General features: G+C 34.6%; 1 protein-coding gene across 9 annotated transcripts in view; it reads right to left on the reverse strand.

Moving 5' to 3' along the window:
• NFIB (nuclear factor I B) overlaps positions 1–21194 on the reverse strand; it is a 241582-nt gene that overhangs the window by 82314 nt on the left and 138074 nt on the right. For all 9 annotated transcript variants that reach the window (XM_038552407.1, XM_038552412.1, XM_038552408.1 and 6 more), the window contains exon 3: positions 18560–18613. In XM_038552407.1, coding sequence (XP_038408335.1) covers positions 18560–18613 — 54 coding nt within the window. The remainder of the gene's footprint in view (positions 1–18559; positions 18614–21194) is intronic.

Raw genomic sequence — 21194 nt, forward strand, 5'->3', positions numbered from 1 at the left:
GTGTTTTGGGATCCATGCTTGCTTGTTGATAATGGCACTAGTAACAGTGTTAGTCAAAGCTGATAAGTGTAGTTCCTAAGCAATTCCCAATAATTACTGGTCCTTCATCTCCTAAGCCCTTCTCACCCCACCACCTAGCTATGTAAGATCCTACCAGGTTAATACATGAAAACCATCACTTTCTAGAATGTGAGGCTCCTGAAAGGACAGATGGGACCAAGTTTCAAAGCATCTTCTCTTTGGTGTGAAGGAGTTAGACTGGCCCAGAGTAGAAAAGTTTTTTAAGGATTTACATTAGGAAGTAGAAGCAGATTGTTAAATGTCTTTCCACACTCTCTTCACTCCCTCTTCATCCTACATTTCCTAACCCTGTTGTTCTCTGTTTACAGCCTTTTAAATTAATAGAAAAATCTCTGAATTTAGGTAATGATAGCAGGAGAGAATCAAACTCAATGTCCACAATTTCTCAAGGAACTAACACTGCTATCTTTTGTGAGATATGAGATAGGAAAACTATCATCTTAAAATTCAGTCTAACTACGCAGTTCATATAAGTTGAGATAAGCCTCTAAGATTCTAGCTTAGTGTGCTTAGGAAAAGTTAAGGTTTTACATATCCTTATGGAAATTTTAGTGAAGAACTGTGAAAAACTGGATCAGAAATTAAGCAAGTAATGTGGACTTTATATTAGGTAGCTAATGATTATTCTCCTATATGCCTAAAAAGACCAAGCTTTAAATCTCACTATTCTCAATGAAAGTTATAGCAGGTATTTTTGTTTGATTTATTTATTTATTTATTTATTATTTATTTATTTATTTACTTACTTAGTAAAATTTGACAAGCTGATCCTATTTATATGAAAATACAAAGGACCTAAAAAATAGCTTTTAAAAACTTATTAAAAATACCTATCATAAAGTTACAGAAATCCAGAAAATACTTTGATGCTGGCAAAAGACATATAGATCAATGGGATGGATCAGAAATAGACACATAAATGTATCATTATTGCTATTTGATAAATAGCTGTGCAATTCAATGGAGGAAAAAATGTCTCTTAAACAAATGGTACTGGATTGACTGGATATCCAAATATTTTTTAAAAAGGGCATCACTCATTACCTCATACCATATGTGGTATATCCATATAAGGGAATACTACTCACCAATAAAAACTAATAAATTATTGACAAATGTTATCACATGGATATATCAAAGTTTTCATGCTAGATTAAAGAAACCAAAGAAAGGATACATTTATACAAAATTCGAGAAATGTAAACTAATCTAGAGTGACAAAAAGCAGATCAGAGGTCATCTGAGGATGGGGGTAGAGAAAGAAATGGACTATAATGGACTATAAAGTGGTCAGAAGAAACTTCTGATATTGAGGGAAATGCTCATCATCTTCCTGATTGTGTTGATATCACCAGAAGAATATATATATATATATATATATATATATATATGCTTTTTTTCTGTTTATGTGTGCACATGTATGTGCATTTGTGTGTAGGTATATACACTATAGATAGCTATACAATATACTGTAAATCAATTATGCCTCAATAAAGAAAAAATGACCTTCTTGAGCAAGTGATCTATATATAGTGGTCTCCAAATTTTTACAAAGTAATATTTACACATCACACAGACAAAAGAATCACAAATGAGTCTGAAACATTCTGTTTAATCAGTCATACATTTTTTGCAATTTCTAGAAAGATTACCTGTTCCCTCATTCATGATCATGTAAGCTCTAACACCATTAAAGTACATTCACTAAGCAAAAGCATAAAACAGCAAGAAGGCCTTCTTTACAATTCATCAGATTAGTAGGAGAAAAATTTAATTCATCTGAGACTGGTATTCTGAATCAGTAACTATACTAGAGTACTACAATTCTCAATCTGATACATCCCTACAAAATTCACCTGACCATGTTACACAAAGTTAGGAGTTTGTAATGTCCCCAAATAGTCCTGTCTGAGGTGCAGTGGTCCCACAAGGCAGAAGAACCCCACTATGACTGTCTCTTTGAAACACCATGCTTTTCCTGGCTTAGGTCAAGCTGTAGGAATGGGCGTGGTCTCATTATTGCACAAACAGGTTATAATTTATTTAGCATACAACTGGTCTGATTCTCCATATCATATATTTTAATCATTGCTGAACATTGTCTATGGCCAGGTATTTGCTTTAGATGTTAAATGTACAAATGGAAGACTACAATCCTCATCCGAAGGCATCCAGAATCCACTCAGGAAAATATATAAGTAAATAGTGGTAAAAATGCTGTAAATGCTATTATTGTAAACTATACTAAAGGTAAGACCTGGAGAAGTCTCATTGATGAGGTGTCAAGGAAGTACAGACATTATAGGCAAACAACATGGACAGAGCCACAGATAACATGGCTAGGGCCAAATGCAAAGTCCATGTGTGCAGTGAAAGGAAAAAATTGAGACCTTATCATGAAGGGCTGGATTAGATGCCATGCTAAAGATTAGGTTTAGCCTAGAGTGGAAAATTTTGAAACATATAGGGATGGGAATAAAATAATCAGATTTGCACATTATGGAAATTATCATGGGCCTCTACAATGAATTTTCACAGGGATTAAGACCCGAGGCAAAAATATGAACTACAGAGATTAGGAAAACTACTACAATAACCTACATGCTCTAGTTAAAAGGACAGAGTATAAATATATTTAAGAAAATCATAATGCATTAAGATTCAGCACCAATTATCTTCTTTTTAAAATATTTTGCATTCCTCATCTGCTTTAAGAGTAACCCCACCAGTGTCCTTTCCTCATCCTTCTGCTCATCTTGCTACACATTCTCTCAAAAACTTGTAGACAATCCCTTCTTCATCTGCCAACACTATGTAAAGAAATGCAATTTATGTGGGCTATTTCTGGATATCAACTAGGACATATTAGGTATAAAACAGCAGAATGCTTTATTTGTCCTTATAAAAATGATCATCTTTTATTCCTTGCTTACTTAGAAAGCATTGTTCTGCATGGAAAGTAGTTCAATTCAGAAAATGACTGAAGTCCAAAATACCAAATTTTGAAAAAAAAAAAAAAATCCACTACCTTAAAAAAAAAAAGTGCCACAAATAAAACAGTGGAGCCATTATCTTATCATACAATGTGCCACTTGTTATCCATACCTGCCAGATACCTCTGCACTTCACTAGGGTAAGGGTTCTCATGAGGATATACGGCAGCCCAGAGAAATGCACATGAACAATACCTATACCACTTGCCATATGACTTCCTTGTGCCAGGGCTCCCTGGAGCCTCTTCCTTGATCCTCTGAGGTCTCTGATTCCTAGTTTAAGAACCCCCAAATATCTGTCCTAGCCTTGAGTTACAAATCCTTTTCTGCCAATGGCTCATAAGCACTTAACAAAAAACTATAGCTTTATTGAGATATAATTCACATGCAATTTTCAAATGTACAACTCAGTGGCTTTTGGTATATTCAGAGAGTTGTACAACAATCACCACTATCTAATTCCAGAATATTTTCATCCTTTACCAAAAAACCCTATACCCATTAGCAGTCGCATACCCATTTCCCACAACAACTCCAAACTCCTTGCAAACACTAATCTATTTTGTCTTTATGGATTTGCCTATTCCAGACATTTCAAATAAATAAAATTATACAATTTATGAAAAAAGAAACTCCATCATGTCTCTGTTTGTTTCATGTCAATAACAAGTGCATGTGATGATTTTAATGATGATAAGATCAAATCTGCAAGTCAAGTGGTTTTTCTGTGTACTTCCTCCTGAATGCCCTGGGGACATAAATATGCTCCAGGGATGGAATGAGGATGGGGGGAAAAGGAATATCTCTGTTGGGTTCAAAGATTAGAAAGATGTCTGTGGAAAGAGAAGTATGTTCTTAGTTCCATTATGTAAAATAAAATGCATGGTCCCTGAAGACCAGTGTACAAGTCAAAAGACCCAAAAAGATTTATAACAACACTGAAAACCAAAACCTGATTTTTTTTTCTTAAACTCTTCTATCTTCAATGACATTATGCAAAACCAACAAGACTCAAATTGCCACCCAAAGTATTTACTTAAGTTACTCTTTAATCAAGATACCTTAATACTGTTTTATAGTTACAAAAAAATTATTTGCATAATAATCTGAAGTCACATTCTTCTTCGATAAGGTAGAAAAAGATTAAAATGTACGTAGATATAAATCTCTCTCTCTCTCTCTGCTTAATATTTTATTCTGCTTGCAATATATTACCATAGAATCGATCCCTCTTTCCAAGCATGATACTCTAATATGCAAGTGGAGGTCTCCTGGGTGCCTTTGTACGGGACAATACGTCCAGCAAGCTTAGCTTCTGCCGAGTTCAATGATTTTAACTGGCCTGGAGCAAGTCCACTCTATCTCTGATACAGAACAATCCCAGCTTTCCAGCTGTGAGGAGGAAAATGCTTTGCATTATTAAATTGTAGCCATATGCTGCAAAAGCAGACCTTGTAAATATGGAGAGGGACAAGAATTTAAATGGAGAGGAAACTTTCTATGCAGGCAGTCATTGTAAAAAAGAACCTGAGATACTTGAGTAATGAGCTTTAGGAAGTGGGTGCAGGCACAGCTTAACCCAGAGTACTCAAGACTACCACCTCTTTCATGAGGGGACCCGCACCCTCACTGTAGGGAATCCAGATATTTAAACAAGGAAAGAAAAATGTGTTATACTACAGTCTTTTAAAATTTAATAAATGGCAACCTATTCAGGTGCAGGGCCTCTTAAAACTTTTCTGGACCTAGGTGCACAGTGAAGTCAGTGCCCAAATCAATATACTGAAATTTCATTTGCACTCTAAATTACTTTATATCATTTCAGATACCACAAGCTCCTGCAATACAGTTAGAAAGCTAGGGAAAACAAAAATCTGGCTAACTATGGTTTCTCTCACAGCTGGTCCTTTTTCTCAGAGCTCTGTGAAAGAAGAGCATTTGCTATGTTTAAATTACACTCGTGACTATGTACCAAGTGGGCCCCTGACCTGTACAAATGCAAAGCATGAGAATCTTGAGAAAAGATGCAGCAGAAGACAAGATGGTGGCTACAGAGCTCGAGCAACTGCAATAACTTGGCAGAGAGCATTTCCTCTCCTGCACCAGTTCCCTAACCCCACAGCTTCAGAAATTCTCAGCTAACCTCCCTCCCCAAGCTAATCCCCATCTGCTCACCCTCTGCCCACTGCCCCTTGTCTCAGAAGCTAGGGATATTACAACCTCCCCCAGAGACTCAAGTGTGGCACTCACTGTGAATGCCAGAAGATCCAGACTCAGTCTTGCTAAAGGACTTCAAAACAAAAATTTCTCATTTCTTCCTCTGCATGGCAGTGCATGCTCATAAACACTTTGGCCAAACATATACAAGGCCAAACTTCATTTTTTCACAAGGCATTGTACCACAGTCAATTGTACTATTTATCAGGTGCAGGGAAGGAAAGGCAAGGAAAAGAGTATCACTGATGTAGTGGGATTACTATTGACTTAAGGTTTTGATTCATGAAAAAAAGTGAGTTTTAGCCTCCCTATGCCAATAACTAATTGGACCTGTGGGCAAATCACTTATCCTCTTTGCCCCATTTTCATAAGTAAAGTGAAGAAGTTGAGTTAGAAGTGTTAGAAGTACTGATAGCCCATGCTTTCTTGAGTATGTCAAGCAAAAAAATATATTGGATTATAGTAGTAAAATTTTTTTTAGAAAATTTAACTGTCAACTTGAGAAGGGTGAGATGTGTAAGCAAATATAAACATAACATAAAGCAGCAATCATAATAGAAACAGAAATGTCCAACCCTGCCTGGGAGAATCTGATAAGATGCATGGAAGAGTTTGGATGTACAGGACAAACAAGACTTTGTAGAGTGGATACAGCAGTCCTGGGAGAGGAAGAAACATATTGCAAGAAAGAAAGGGAAAGGAAGGGAACGTGGCATCTGATACTGAATAGCGTTTAAAGCCATGACACAGAAGATGGGTCATAAGCAGTGAGATATCGGGAGTTGTTCAGAAAGTCAGATTTGTGTTTTATAAAAAGCATTCATACCTAAGATTAGAGAAAGACAGAACAAGGACAGAATGAAAGCAAGTATAGGGTTTTGCACAATTACAGATAAAAAATAAAGTCTAGAGCTTAAATAAGTGTAAGAGAAAAATGGGTGGGGTCGGTGGATTCAAGAGACTTTTGAAAGGAGCTGATGACTGAGTATGGAGGGTGATAAACAGAGTTCTTGAGGAAGGACTCATGGGCTCCTCTAACCAAGAGGTCTGGCCCCAAGACATTTCACATGGAGAAAACCTCAAGTCTGAAAGAAAAGAAAATGAATTGAATTTTGGAAATGTTAAATCTGAGCTACCCATGGGGCATATACAGAACTGTGTCCAAAAAGTAGTTGGGCACATGAAACAGGAGGAGAGAGATCTGTTCCAAAGGCGCATATCTAAGAATAACAAAAGGTGAATGAACTTAAAGTCACAGGGGGACAGAAAACAGAGAACTCAAGATAAAAATCTGGTGAAGTAAATAAAGGCAAGAGACAACTGACAGAAAACATAATGGTTCCTGGATTTCGAGCAAAAGGTCCTGTTTTCAAAACCACAGGCAGCAAAAGCAAAAAAACAAGTGAAACTATATCAAATGAAAGCTTCTGCTTCGCCAAGGAAACAAGCTAGATGGTGAAATTGTGATCTATGGAATGGGAGAAAACAGTTGCAAACCATATATCGGAGAAGAGGTTGATGATCCAAATATAAAAGAAACTCCTACAGCTTGGTAGCAAAACAAAACAAGCACAACCACTCACCTGATTTAAAAATGGGATAAGGATTTGATTGGACTTTTTTGCAAAGAAGATATACATGGCCAAATGGCATATGAAAAAAGGCTCAGGCGGTAGGGGGCGCCTGGTGGTTCAGTGTTAAGTGTCTGGCTCTTGATTTCAGCCAGGTCAGGATCTCAGGGTCAAGGGATTGAGTCCCACACCTGGCTCCACCCTCAGTGGGAAGTCAGCTTGAGGACTCTCACTCCGCCTCCCTTCCCTCTCCTCACCATGTGTGTTCACTCACTCTCTCGCTAAAATAAATAAATAAATCTTAAAGAAAAGAAGAAAAGAAAAAAAGAAAAGAAAAGAAAAAAGAAAGGAAAGGAAAAGAAAAGAAAGAAAAGAAAGAAAGAAAAGAAAAAGATAAGAAAACAGAAAAGAAAAGAAAGAAAAGAAAAGAAAAGAAAAGAAAAGAAAAGAAAAGAAAAGAAAAGAAAAGAAAAAAGGCTCAGGAAAAGCAAATAAAAATCACAGTGAGATACCACTTCACACCTATCAGGATGGTGGCTGTTATCAAGTAAACAGTGCGGCCACTATAGAAAACAGTATGGAGGTTCCTCAAAAAAATTAAAAATAAAGCTACCATAAGATCCTACTCTTAGGTATTTACCCAAAAGAACTGAAAGCAGGATCTTGAAGAGATACCTACACTCCCATATTCACTGTTGCTCTATTCTCAATAGCCAACATGTTGAAACTAGCCTAGACGTCCATTGATAAATGAATGCATGAAGAAAGCATGGTATATGCATATAATGGAATACTACTCAGCTTTTTAAAACAAAAGAAATTTTGCAATAGGTAATAAATGAACGAACCTTGAAAATATTATGCTAAGTGAAATAAACCAGTCACAGACAGACAAATGCTTCATGATTCTACCTATGTGAGTTATCTAAAGTACTCAATATCGTAGAATCAGAATAGAATGATGCTTGCTGGGACTAGGGTGAAATGGAAATATGGAGTTGCCAATCAACAGGCATAAAGTTTCAGTTAAGCAAGATGAGTAAGCTCCAGAAATCTGTTGTGAAACACTGTAACTATATTATTTAAAAATTTCTTAAGAAGGCCAATCTCATGTTAAGTATTTTTTTTAAGATTTTTTTAAAATTTATTCATGAGAGACACACAGAGAGAGGCAGAAACACAGGCAGAGGGAGAAGCAGTCTTCATGCAGGGAGCCTGATGTAGGACTCAATCCCAGGACCCCAGGATCACACCCTAAGCTGAAGGCAGACGCTTCAACCACTGAGCCACCCAGGTGTCCCTCATGTTAAGTATTCTTATCACAATAAAATAAAACCAAAAACAAAACAAACAAACAAACAAACAAAAAAAGCAAGGGAACATTTTAAGTACAGCATGGTCAATTGAATCAAATAAATGCTTAAGAACATGAAATTAGGAATAGAATGAGAAAGAACCACTGGAGAGAATAATTTCAAGCAGAGACAGAAGTTCAGTTGTAGAAGTTAAGGAGGAATTTTAGACTCTTTTTCATGACAAAGAAAGGAAATAGGACTCTTAGTTGAATGAGGTGTCTGAATGAGGGGCAAGCATTTTTAAGTAAGAAATAAGTTGCCAAGAATGAGTTAATAGGATAAAGAAGATATCTGCAGAGAGCTCAGAAGAATAAGGCACAAAAACTTTCAATGGAGCAGAAAAGTTGGTGGCTTCAGAAAGTAGGACCATTATAAAAAGGCAAGTGGGAAAATATTTATAGGATGTGAATACAAGGGACTAAGATATAAAGTGTTGCTCCAAGGGAAAAGCAATCTCTAATGATACATTTGTACTCTTTCTCATGTCACTATTATAAACTATGTAACAAAATTTCATACCACATTTCCTTAGATGTCAAAAGCCTTAGAACAAAATTGACTCCCTAAAAAACAATTCTATCCCATCCTAAGAGACTTGAGGCTATCTCTTTCTTTGCCTTGTATCTTATATTGACCTGTAACTTTGTCTATGTATCTTAAGCTTTCAGAGGAGTGCAATGTAAAAACAAAACAAAAAACACTGCATTTCTATTTGGATCCGCATCAAATGATACTTCCTGTATGAAGTCTTCCTGAGCAACCCAGCTAGAAGAGAAAGTGGGATGAAAAGCCCTCACTTTCATAAAGCACCTGCTACATGCCAGGTATGTTTCCCCATCGGATACTTACAACCGGCATAGACACAATTGTGCGGAGTTCCAGAGAAGTTGGCTGATTTGCTCATGCCCTTCATATGTCTCGTGAACATATGTCTTGTAAAACATGGAGCCTTGATTCAGGGGAAAAATGTGATTTCAAAGTTCATGTTCTTTCCACTCCACCATGCTCCCAATGATGGCTGGAAACATATTTCTTAACTCTGAACTCCCATGACACTTGAGTTGTCCCACTGAGTAACATTTAATCTTCATTATATACATAAAATAGTGTATGTATTTATGAATAGAAAAGTTTGAGGAGAGCATGGTTCATTTGTAATGTAAAATCACTGCAAAACCATTCACTATTTTACCTTCCGCAGCATCTAGCCTAGTGCCATGCACACAATAGATGCTCATTAAATATCTCTAACTGAAGCATCAACCTACAGACAGCTATTTCCTGGATCTTTATTGTTCTTGGTGAAGAATGATGTTTATTTCCAACTCCTCCAAGGCAAATGGCTGTCTCAACTCAATTAGAGCTGACTCAACCCACATACTGTCTCTTGGAATGTAATATTTAATTCTGAATTCAGCAACCAATTTGTTGTTGTATTATTTGTTGTCTAATAGGATAGGTGTTTGGGGAAGGTATGGAAAAATCTCCTTCATGACCTTATAATACATTCCTAAATATTTTTTCCCTCAAAATTAATATTATAAATGATCATGATAGAACAATTATAGAGGCTGGGGATGGTACTAATTGCTATATAGATCAATTTTGGGGGAGTGAGTGTATACAAGCCCCCATGTGCAGCCTATAAAAATAAGGAGCTGAGGGCTATGTGATCTTCTGGCTTTTTAAGAGTAATTTGGCAAGAAAACATATTCCTAATCTTTTGGTCTTTTATTCTGAATTCTATCCTAAATCTGAACATTTAAGAACTTTACTGAATGTGATATCTTAAAAAAAAATTAAAGGATAAAAACGAAAAATGTTTCTGAAACAAAATCTGTTAGAAAAAATAACTTTTGTTTTTGCACTGACTTGCACAGACTCATTCTAAAATTACATAAAAGGTTTACCTTGATGTCAAGCCTTACTACAGTTAACCAATCCTTTTAGTGTTTTTCTATTTATATTTCCATGAATAGAAAGCCTATTTATAGTCTGTTACATATTTTCTAATGCCAAAGTTTAAAATTACTTCTAAGATCATGAAATAGTTCACTTTCCTCTTTAAATTTTTTTTTATTTGTGGATACAATAAATGAGGATATGAGAATGAATGGGTATGAACTTATTAACTAAGGAGTAAATGGGCTATGATTTTTTAAGAATCAGAGTAAATTATCTTTTCCTCGACTCTGAACATCATATTCTAAAACAAAATACGCCCTGTGTGCTTCTTAAGGGTCCGTGAAAATGTATGTGCCTTTATAAGCAAATAAGGGAGAATGTTTTATAACTTCTGTAACTATTAGAAAGTAAAGTCTGTCCCAAATTCTAAGTTTCAAAAAAAAAACTGAGAATCAAATATAGTCCCTATTGATTCTGACAGAATATAACTACAGCTACAGATGCTGAACTAGTTTTATCAATAATTATTTGATTGGTTTTCATTAGTTTCATGATAACCCTCTGTTGGCTTTAATCTCAGTACCTATAAAATAGATCTGGGGAGTTATCAAGAGCAAAATTTTTGTGATTTAAAGAATTTCTTAAATGTGAGATCAGCAAATTGCTATAGTTAATATACACTATTATGGATCAAAGAAGAAATGAAAAGAAATCAAAAAATACTTTGAGGCAAATGGAAATGGAACATATCAAGATTTATGGGATGCAGCAAAAGCAGTTCTATAAGGGAAATTAACAGTGACATATATCTACCTTAAGAAATAAGAAATGTCTCAAATGAACAACCTAACTTTATACTTCAAGGAACAAGAAAAAGAAGAAAAAAGCCCAAAGTTAGCAGAAGGAAGGAAATAATAAAGATGAGAGCAGAAATAAATGAAACAGAGACTAAAAAGACAATAGAAATAATAAATGAAAGTAAGAGCTTATTTTTTGAAGAGATAAAATCGACAAACTTTTAGCTAGACTCACCAAGAAAAAGAAAGGGCTCAAATAAATAAATTCAGAAATGAAAAAGGAAATGTTACAATTGATATCATACAAATAATGAGACTACTATGGAAAAAGTATATGCTAACTCACTGAATAACCTAGAAAAAATGGATACATTCCTAGAAACATACAATCTACCAAAACTGAATCATGATGGGACAGAAAATCTGAACAGACCAATTACTAGTAGGGAGATAGAGTGAGTAATCAAAAACAAACAGAAGTCCAATATAGACAGCTTCACTGGTGAATTCTGACAGTCAAAAAAAAAAAAAAATTAACAAAATCCTTCTCAAACTGTCCCAAAAAATTTAAAGAGGAGGGAACTCTTCCAAACTCATGAGGCCAGCTTTACCCTGATACCAAAACCAGAAAAGGATGCTACAAGAAAGGAAAATTAGAGACCAATATTTCTGTGAACACAGTTGCAAAAATCCTCAACAAAATATTAACAAACCAAATCCAACAATATATTAAAAGGATCATATCCCCTGATCAAGTGACATTTATTCCAAGGATGCAAGGATGGTTCAACAGCTGCAAACCAGTCAATGTGATATACACATTAACGAAATGAAGGTAAAAATCATATAATCATTTCAATAGATGCAGAAAAAGCGTTTGGCAAAATTTGACATGTTTATGATAGATACTCTCAACAACATAGGCACAGGGGCAACATACCTCAAAATAATAAAGACCATATACAACAAGTCCACAGCTAACCTCACACTTGATGGTGAAAACCTGAATGCTTTTCCTCTAAGATCAGGAAATAGACAAGGATGCCCACTCCTACCACTTTTATTTAACATGGTATTAGAAGTCCTGGCCAGAGAAATTAAGCAAGAAAAATAAAAGGCATCCAAATTGGAAAAAAAAAGAAATAAAAATCACTATTTGTAGATGACTTGATATTATATAAACCCTAAAGACTCCAACAGAAAACTGTTAGAACAAACATATTCATTAAAGTTGCAGGATACAACATCAAAACTCGAAAATCTGTTGCATTACTATACATTAATAGTGAAGTATCAGAAAGAAAAATTAAGAAAACATCCTGTTTGGGTGCCTCGGTGGCTCAATTGCTAAGCATCTGACTCTTGATTTCAGCTTCAGTCATGATCTCAGGGTTGTGAGATCAAGCCCCATATCAGGTTCTGTGCTAGGCATGAAGGCTGCTTAAGATTCTCTCTCTCTCTCTCCCCCTCTCTCTTTACTCCTCCCCCAAAAAAAGAAAAAGAAAGGAAGAAAACATGCCATTTACAATTGCATCAAAAAAAAAATTAAGACACTTAGGGATATTTAACCAAGGAGGTGAAAGACGTGTAATTGAAAAATAAAAGACATTAATGAAAGATACAGATGAAGACACGATTAAATGGAAAAATACTCTATGCTCATGGATTGGGAGAATTAATATTGTTAACATTTTTATACCACCCACAGCAATCTATAGATTCAATGCAATCACTATAAAAATTCCAATGGTAGTTTTCACAGAAATAGAACAGTCCTAAGATTTGTATGGCACCATAAAAAAATTCCAAATAACCAAAACAATCTTGAGAAAGAACAAAGCTGGAGGCATCACACTCCTTGATTTCAAATTATATTACAAAGCTATAGTTATAAAAATAGTGTGTATTGGTATAAAATCCCAAACATTGATCAATGGGAGAATAGGAAGAACAGGGAAGAGAAGAGGGAGCCTAGAAATAAACTCACACATTTACAGTCAATTAATTTATGACAAAGAAGCCAAGAATACACAGTGAGGAAAGGACAGTCTTTTCAATAAATGGTCTTGGGAAATTTGCACTATCACATGCAAAAGAATGAAACTAGACCATTATTTAGTCCATAAACAAAAGTTAACTCAAGACAGATCGAAAACTTGAATGTAAGGCTTGAAACCATAAAACTTCTAGAAGAATACATAGGCAGTAAGCTCTCTGACATCAGTCTTGGCAATAATTTCTTGAATCTGACACCAAAAGCAAAAGCAATAAAAGCAAAAATAGACAAGTGGGATTACATCAATCTAAAAAGTTTCTGCAAAAAAATTAAATAAAATAAATAAATAAATAAAAAATAAAAAGTTTCTGCATAGGCAAGAAAACCATTAACAGAAAGAAAAGGCAACCTACTGAATGGCAGAAATATTTGCAAATCATATAATTATAAGGGGCTAATATCCAAAATATATAAAGAATTCATACAACTCAATAGTAAAAAATAAAATAAAATAAAATAAAATAAAATAAAATAAAATAAAATAAAATAAAATAAAAAAATGGGCAGAGGACCTAAACAGACATAAAAAAAAAGACATACAGATGACCAATGGATATATGAATAAATGTTCTACATTATTAACCATCAGGGAAATGCAAATCAAAACCACAATGAGATATTACCTCAAACCTGTTAGAATGGTTATTATCAAAAAGACTAGAAATAACAAGTGTTGACAAGGGAGAAGAGAAGGGAGCCCTCCTACACTGCTAGTGGAAATGGAAATTGGTGTATGGAAGAGTATGGACTTTCCTCAAAAAACTAAAAATATAACTCAACATGATCCAGCAATTCCACTTCTGGGTTTTTATTTTTTTAAATGAAAATACTAATTCAAAAAGATATATATATATTCCCATGTTCATTGCAGCATTATTTACAATAGCCAAGATATGAAACTAACCTAAATCCCCATCAAGGGATGAATGTATAAAGAAAATGTGTTGTATATATGTATAAATGGAATATATATATGGTGTGTATCTGTAAATTGAATATATATATATATATATATATATATATATATATATAGGATATTATTCAACTATTAAAAAGGCAGGAAATCTTGCCATTTGCAAAAACATGGATGGATCTTGAGGACATCATGCTAACTGAAAGAAGTCAGACAGAGAAAGATATGTTATGATCTCTAATAGGTGGAATATATATTATATATATTTATTTATATGCTTATATGATTTATAGTACTAGACATTTATATTATACTTATATATTTATATGCATAATAATTTCTTAAATATAAGATGAGAATATTGTTAGTTAATAGATACTCCTTGTTTAATTTATTCAATTATTTATTTAGTTCCAGAGAGGATATAAGGTAGCTTATTTGACATCCACCCAATATAGAATCCTAATGGTTTCCAGAGGTTTTGCCAGACTACATGCAAAAAATCAACACACAAAATAGCACAGGCCAAAATGTGCCAAAAAGAAAGTAGGATAAATCTGTGTCTTTCCAGTTGAGAAAGCTCTGATTAATGCTACAGAGAATGCTTCATAAGTTTTCATCATAGAATTTGCAAAAACTGCCCCAAGATTCTCCATTTCTTTGTTGTATTTCCAGCCAAGAGAAAACTCCCCACATAACTACAGACTTCCTAAACTTCAAAATGAGGTGTCAGCTTCTAAATGACCCAGAGGCAAAATCCAACTTCTAGTTTGCCTTGTTTTCTTTGGATATTAACCATTCCAGCATTAGGCAAGTGATTGAGATAGGAATATCTAAAAGACCATAGCTCAAGGAAAGCAGAGATATAAAACAACAGGGCAATTCAAAGCTAATTTTAAAAAATTGCAATTCGATCACACATTTCCTAAAAGTGACAGTGGAGTTTTTAATTATCGCAAAAATTAGGAGGAGTCTAATTCCTAAATTAGTGATTTACTCTCCTTTGGTCCAAACAGTTGTTTGCTATAGTTGAGAGAGGATTCATATTTCCATTGCTTAGAAAGGAATAATTTAATGTTTAAAAAGAAGTAACTAGATATAAACATATAACTTCTGACTCCATCATAAACAAACGAAATGTGTATCATTAAAATAAATGAAGTGGTCTGGTGCTTCTTGACTAAAATAACAATGTCATATCCTTGGGCACCATTAGAATTTTGAAATACCTTAGCCCTGAAAAGATAATGATCCCCATCCCCACCATGTAACAAAGACTAAAACAAACTATTAAATCACAAATAGTATAAGAAAATGCAATAAAGACTTTCATTGCTTTTTAAAATAACAAAAAATTGCAAAAATGCCTTTAAAAATATCACATATCGTTCCTTCCAATAATGTACTGCTTTTGTTTGCTTCTGCTCTGTTTGCTCACTATATACTAATCTCAGTCAAGAAGCACAAAAATTAAAGGCCTATATGGAGATAATCATACTAGTCTGAGGAGCTTTAAGGTCCTTCAAAAGTTCTTCTGAACCAGCAAGGATATGGCCTCCATGTCAGATAGTCATGTCTGATGCTGGAGAAAGGCCAAGCTAGAGTGGGTGTTCAATCTGTGAGCAGACCATGCATCTTATAGAATGACATAATGGGATTCCACCTTCATGTCAACAGTGGGGAACAGATTTCACAGAGCTTCCACCTCCAAAAGAGATTGAATTTTTGGCATCTCTTCCTAAGCTGTTGGGAAGTAGATGGTAACTATGTCCATGGGCTGCACATCTCCCAATGGAAAACTACTGGTTATTACAAAATGTTAGCACTCAACATGATCTTTTTCAAAAGTTTAGCTTCCCTTTGTTATAACAATACAAGTAGCAAAGCAATTTGATTGTTTCATTGTTTATGGTATTAGATTGAATTTTCTCATGAATGCACTGTGTCTTTTTGAGATACTGCATCTGAAACTTTAGAGATTCCACATTTCAGCCAAAGCCAGAACACAAAGATGAAAAAAGTCTCCAAAAGATAAATTATGTTCTAAAATCCCAAACATGCTTATATTTATGAAAAGAGTTTCTCTTTTTTTTTTTCTTCACGAGAGAGAGAGAGAGAACGAGAATATGCACATGAGTAGGGAAGGGACAGAAGGAGAGAATCCTAAGCAGGCTCCACACTCAGCCCAAAGCCCAATGAGGGACTTGATCTCCTGACTGTGAGATTGACCTGAGCCAAAATCAAGAATCAGACGCTTAACTGACTGAACCATTCAGGTGTCCTGTGAAAAGAGCTTTTAATAATGCATATAATTTATCGCAATTGACTACAAAACAAAAACCTTAATAAGTTCTGATTTTTCACATTTCAAATTAGAAGTCATTCTACATACCTAGTGGCTTGATTTATTTCGTTACTGCAGAACTCTTACTTTCATCAAGAAGGATTCTTTAATAATCTCATGATTAAATCCATAATACAATGATAAGCAACATATGCTAAAATGATGGAATGCTTCCAAATCATCAAAGAAAATTTTAATTTTGTTCCATTTAATTTTGATATCATATATGTTTTATTATATACTACCTGAAAAACTGGTAATTTATGTAGCATTTACATATATGCAGTATTCAACTAATCATATGATCTAACACATTCCAGTTTTAAGACATTGTTCTCAAAAAGGTTTGATTTCCAAGGAAAATTTAAAAAGGAAAAAATTAGAATTGTCCTACCTTGATTATTTCTGTTTGTCATATTATATGCAAACAGATGAATTAAGAGATGCCACACTGAATATAGCAAAAGAAAAATTTAACCAAGATTCCTGACAAATATTAAAATATCAAATTCCAGCCTTATATAACTATTTTACAATTATTCATTCAGCATAAGTAGAGAACATTTTTAAGTAAAATTCTTTCTGTACACGTTCAGAAATGCATTTTAAATGATAACAGCTTTATTAATTTCAAATGCAAAGAACATATCCTTTGTTTAGTCTGACGGACTTACATTACTTATCAATTCTTTTTCTGTTAACCACCCTCCCCCACCCCATTCTTCCTAAAATGAGTGAGGAAGCTTTTAAAAAATGTTTGGACATGATTCACTCTGAGTTATCATGCTATACAGGGAAAACATTACTCAAGTAAAAAGAAGAAATTTTAGTAAAGCTAAAGGCATACCCCAACGAAATTTTCTCAACTTAAGAAAATTTCTCACAAATTTATTACATTTGAAATACTCTGTCTTTTTTATTCTACTCTCCCACCAACACAAAAAATAAAATAATAAATTTAACTGGAAATTACATTTAATTTTTTCTGATTTTTGTATGTGTTATCAATCCGTAGTAATTTTGAATGATTTTGATAAAAGACCAATCGAGTTAGCATACATTTTTCAATCTATATTTAATTAAAACTTTTGATCTTTGAAGTATCTGCTACTTTTGCCAAACAGTAAGGTTTTGTACAATACAGAGTACTGAATATGTAGTTGGAAAATATATTTTTTCTAAGATAAAAATAAGGAACAAAATATAGGCAAGACTCAAAAAGAAGAAGTATATTGTCTTGACTTTGCACTTTTCCTTGCATATTTACTTACTGTATCTTTGTAACATCATTTCAAAATAAGACTGGTCTATTTTCTTACAGTTTGGGGTTTTTTAGATAGTACAATCTCACAGTAGCAAAGTTCTATGACAAGGGAGGTCAGATAATTAAGGACCTAATACTAATTCTACCTGAGGAAACTTTTATTATTACTTTTCATAAATGGTTTGGTTTATTTTCAACGAAAACAACTAGATGAAATTATTTGGGGAGGTAGGGGACTTATGTGGGGAGTTTGGATTTTTTTTGTTCATTTTGTTTTGGTTTTGTTGGTTTATTCTTAGAGCACTCTCTTCCCCAAGTTGCAAATACAAATAAAATTATTCTGATAATGAAATAGTAGAAATTCTTCTTTGCACAAGTTTTATACTATGAGGAAAAAACACAAAATGCCCCCTAAATTAATGTCAAATTCTATATATTCAGATTTAGAAGCAAGGAAACTACGAAGACAGCCAAGTTATAAAAGCGCATTTTCAGATCTGGAACAACTTCTGGACATAAAGAGGGTATTTGGCATACATCATACTAAAGGAAAAGTCTTACTTTCATTATTTCCTGATTCTTGGAATCTAATAAAAACCTTATGGAATAAAAACTTGTTTGAAAAAAATCCCTCACTGAAAACATAACCACCCTCTAGCCCAACCCTCCTTATAAAGTAATACGAGTTGATAAACTATAATAAGAGTATGGAAATTTTTACTCTTTCTTGTGCATTTTAAAAGAATGATGAAGTAGTTTTTTGGCTTTTTAAGCAGCAGTGACTTTTAGCACCTGAACAATGTACAACTAAAATACACGCATGTTCATTTTTCAAGAAACATCACCAAAAATTAAAACGGTGGTGGTTAGGTAAGTACTGATGACGCCTATATAGAAGTATTTGCCACTGTGAAGGGCCTATGGAGAATCACATCTTGTCCTGATCATACCTGCCTGCCAGAACAAAATAGGCAGCTGACCAATCATGGGGTGTTTACCTATACAGTGGTACCTTTGTTCTCCAACAATGTTAGATTGCAAATGTCCTGGAGCACATATTTACCTGGAGGATTCTTGGCAGGATCATTGTGGCTTGGACTTCCTGATTGTCCAGAATCTATAAAGAAATCACAGAAAATGTTTTCTTTTTAATTTGTTTTGAATGAATTTCACAATCCTCAGAAGGACTTTTAAAAAAATTTTTTAAGATGCAACAACGAAGCTGAGTGTTTAAAAAAAGTATACTTTCCCAAGCCTTTCAGCAGCAACACTTTATTTATCGAGCTAGATAAATGTCCATATATATTTCTATGTCAAAATGAAAAAATAAAGTAGAGATCTACCATATTCTCAGAATGGAGCAAGGCTTTTTGAAACAAAAGGTCTGGCTACAAAGCCACTAAAGGTGGTTTGAAGGTCGGGCCTGTTAGTACCAATATGAAATAAAGCAGATATATCCCCTAAAAATGCAACCTGAGTGTAATTAAACATGCTTTTAAGAACCTGAAAATGTTTTTATTCGAAGAGTAAAATACACAGAAACGAGAGTCCATTTTTCCAGGATTTCATGTGCATACACACATATCCACTCTCATAATCTCCCAACCTACTGGATCCAGGCCCAGATTTGTCTTCATCCCATAATAGCAATCGATTTGCAAACACCAAGAAGAGCATAAATTACTAGGTAGAAACTAACATAGCTTTATGGAGAGCAAATTGTTGGATCAATTTAATTTCCATCTGTGATAGACAGACTGCAGATAAGGAGAAAAAGATCAATGTAGTATAATCAAATTTCCTATCCCACGTTATTTTTCATTGATGCTTTCTATAGGAAACAACGTAGAGGCTATACTACAGTTAGGCAACATGCCTTTCCCAGCTAACCTAACACTCTTGTGTTTTGTTCGTTCCTCTTTCCTCTATGTCCCCTCTGCATTTATCTGTGTCATTTGCCCCATATCATTATACACTTACTTGCAGGTTGCTTTATCATCTTATTTTATTGGTCCTAGTATTTAAGTTTTGTCTCCCCAACTAAATTGTATGCTCCTAAGCTGAGGCAGAGATTCTATCTACTTCTTTTGTGTCTTCCTCAGTGCGCAGTGTGCTGTTCAAGGCTGTAAATGCACCAGGCTTTCGGTAAACGCCGGAGGAATGGAAGGCTCAGATTCAGCAGCCTTCTCTGCCTGCCTAGGAAAGGCAATTTTGAACTTGATACTGAATTTCAACAAAATTTGATCGGTGGCCATAGATAAATCTCTTCCCTGAAATCTTGCCATGGTACCTATGCCAAGACAAGAATCCAGTCTCATTTAAGCAGAAAAATCTTATGCTAGTTTTTTCAGCAGGGTGATTCTGTTCATCCATGTAAGTGATTAGCATATTGCAATTGCTGCTTCTGATGTGAAATGCAAGGGGATCCTGTTAGTCTCTTCCTGTATAGAATTTGGCCATTTATTTTTGCACTTTGCCTCATGCCTGCTAACTAGATATAATGCTGAGATCAGAATTCCACCTCTTCATCATATTTCCTTTGTCTTTTTTTTCTCTAGAATAGTTTTCATGAAATCTACACAAATATATGTGGTGATTCCCACATTATCCACCAATTGATTTCTGACTTCCCAGAATGCAAGCAAAGAAACTCATAAGGGCCACTCAAGCTAGTGTCTCCTGCAGACGGTCAGAGTTGGATATCCTCTAAAATGCTTGTCTCTCATGAATTCTCTCATTGTTTCTGAAATTGAGGCAAGACTCAGTGACTTATAACTTAGAAAGTCAATCTTTCTCTTTCTACATTCCTAAAAAAAATGGTATAATATTGGCCACTTTCCAGGCATGGAGTATGATAGTTACATAAAAATGATAAATTACACTATTTTGTTACTGCTTCAGTTATTTCTGCCTTGAGTCCCTCTGACAAATGTCCTTCAATACTGATACTACATTCCAGTTTAATTTCTCGTGACCCTAACATTTTGAGGCGTTCCTACTTTTATTATTATTGTCGCCGTCATTGTTGTTGTTAACATACCACTGAACAGAGAGCCTCTTCATATTTTCTTTTTCCTTTTAATGTTTACTTCACATTTACGGAGGCCTAGACCTTGCATCCTTCAAGGTCGCTAATGCCACCTTCCTGATGACACACGAGGCAGGTTGAGGTTGTCCTCAGGGGACAGTGGTTGTAGACTCTCCATGAGCCTTAGCATGTTTACTTAAATCAATTTCAAAATGGTACCACAAAACTCTTTCCCAACATCTGGCTGCTAAAACTTGGGTCAATTAAAAAAGTGAATGTCTCTTCTATTCCTAAAAGTATTCAGCTAGAACACTGGCACCCCCATTACCACAACATCCCACTTGGGAAACTCTATTCTTTTCTGCTGCAAATTACCCCTTCCCCCATTTCCAACAACTGCACACCAACTTCTTCATTTGAAAACAATATAATTACTAAAAAAAACCAACAACAAAAAACAAGTATTTGAGGAAAAACTGAAGTAGACACTAAATTTGAGTCACACACTTGCTTTTAATAAGAATTCCACTTTCTAAAATGATCTGGCATTTACTGGCACACAAAGGCAGATTTTCCCCTCATATTCCAAAGTCTGTGCCTTTTCATGAAGTAAAATAGTATAAACTAGACCCCAAAACATAGAATAGGGCCCCCTTAGAGAGTGAGCAAG

Source organism: Canis lupus, chromosome 11 (assembly GCF_011100685.1).
Source record: "Canis lupus familiaris isolate Mischka breed German Shepherd chromosome 11, alternate assembly UU_Cfam_GSD_1.0, whole genome shotgun sequence".
Classification (NCBI taxonomy): domain Eukaryota; kingdom Metazoa; phylum Chordata; class Mammalia; order Carnivora; family Canidae; genus Canis; species Canis lupus.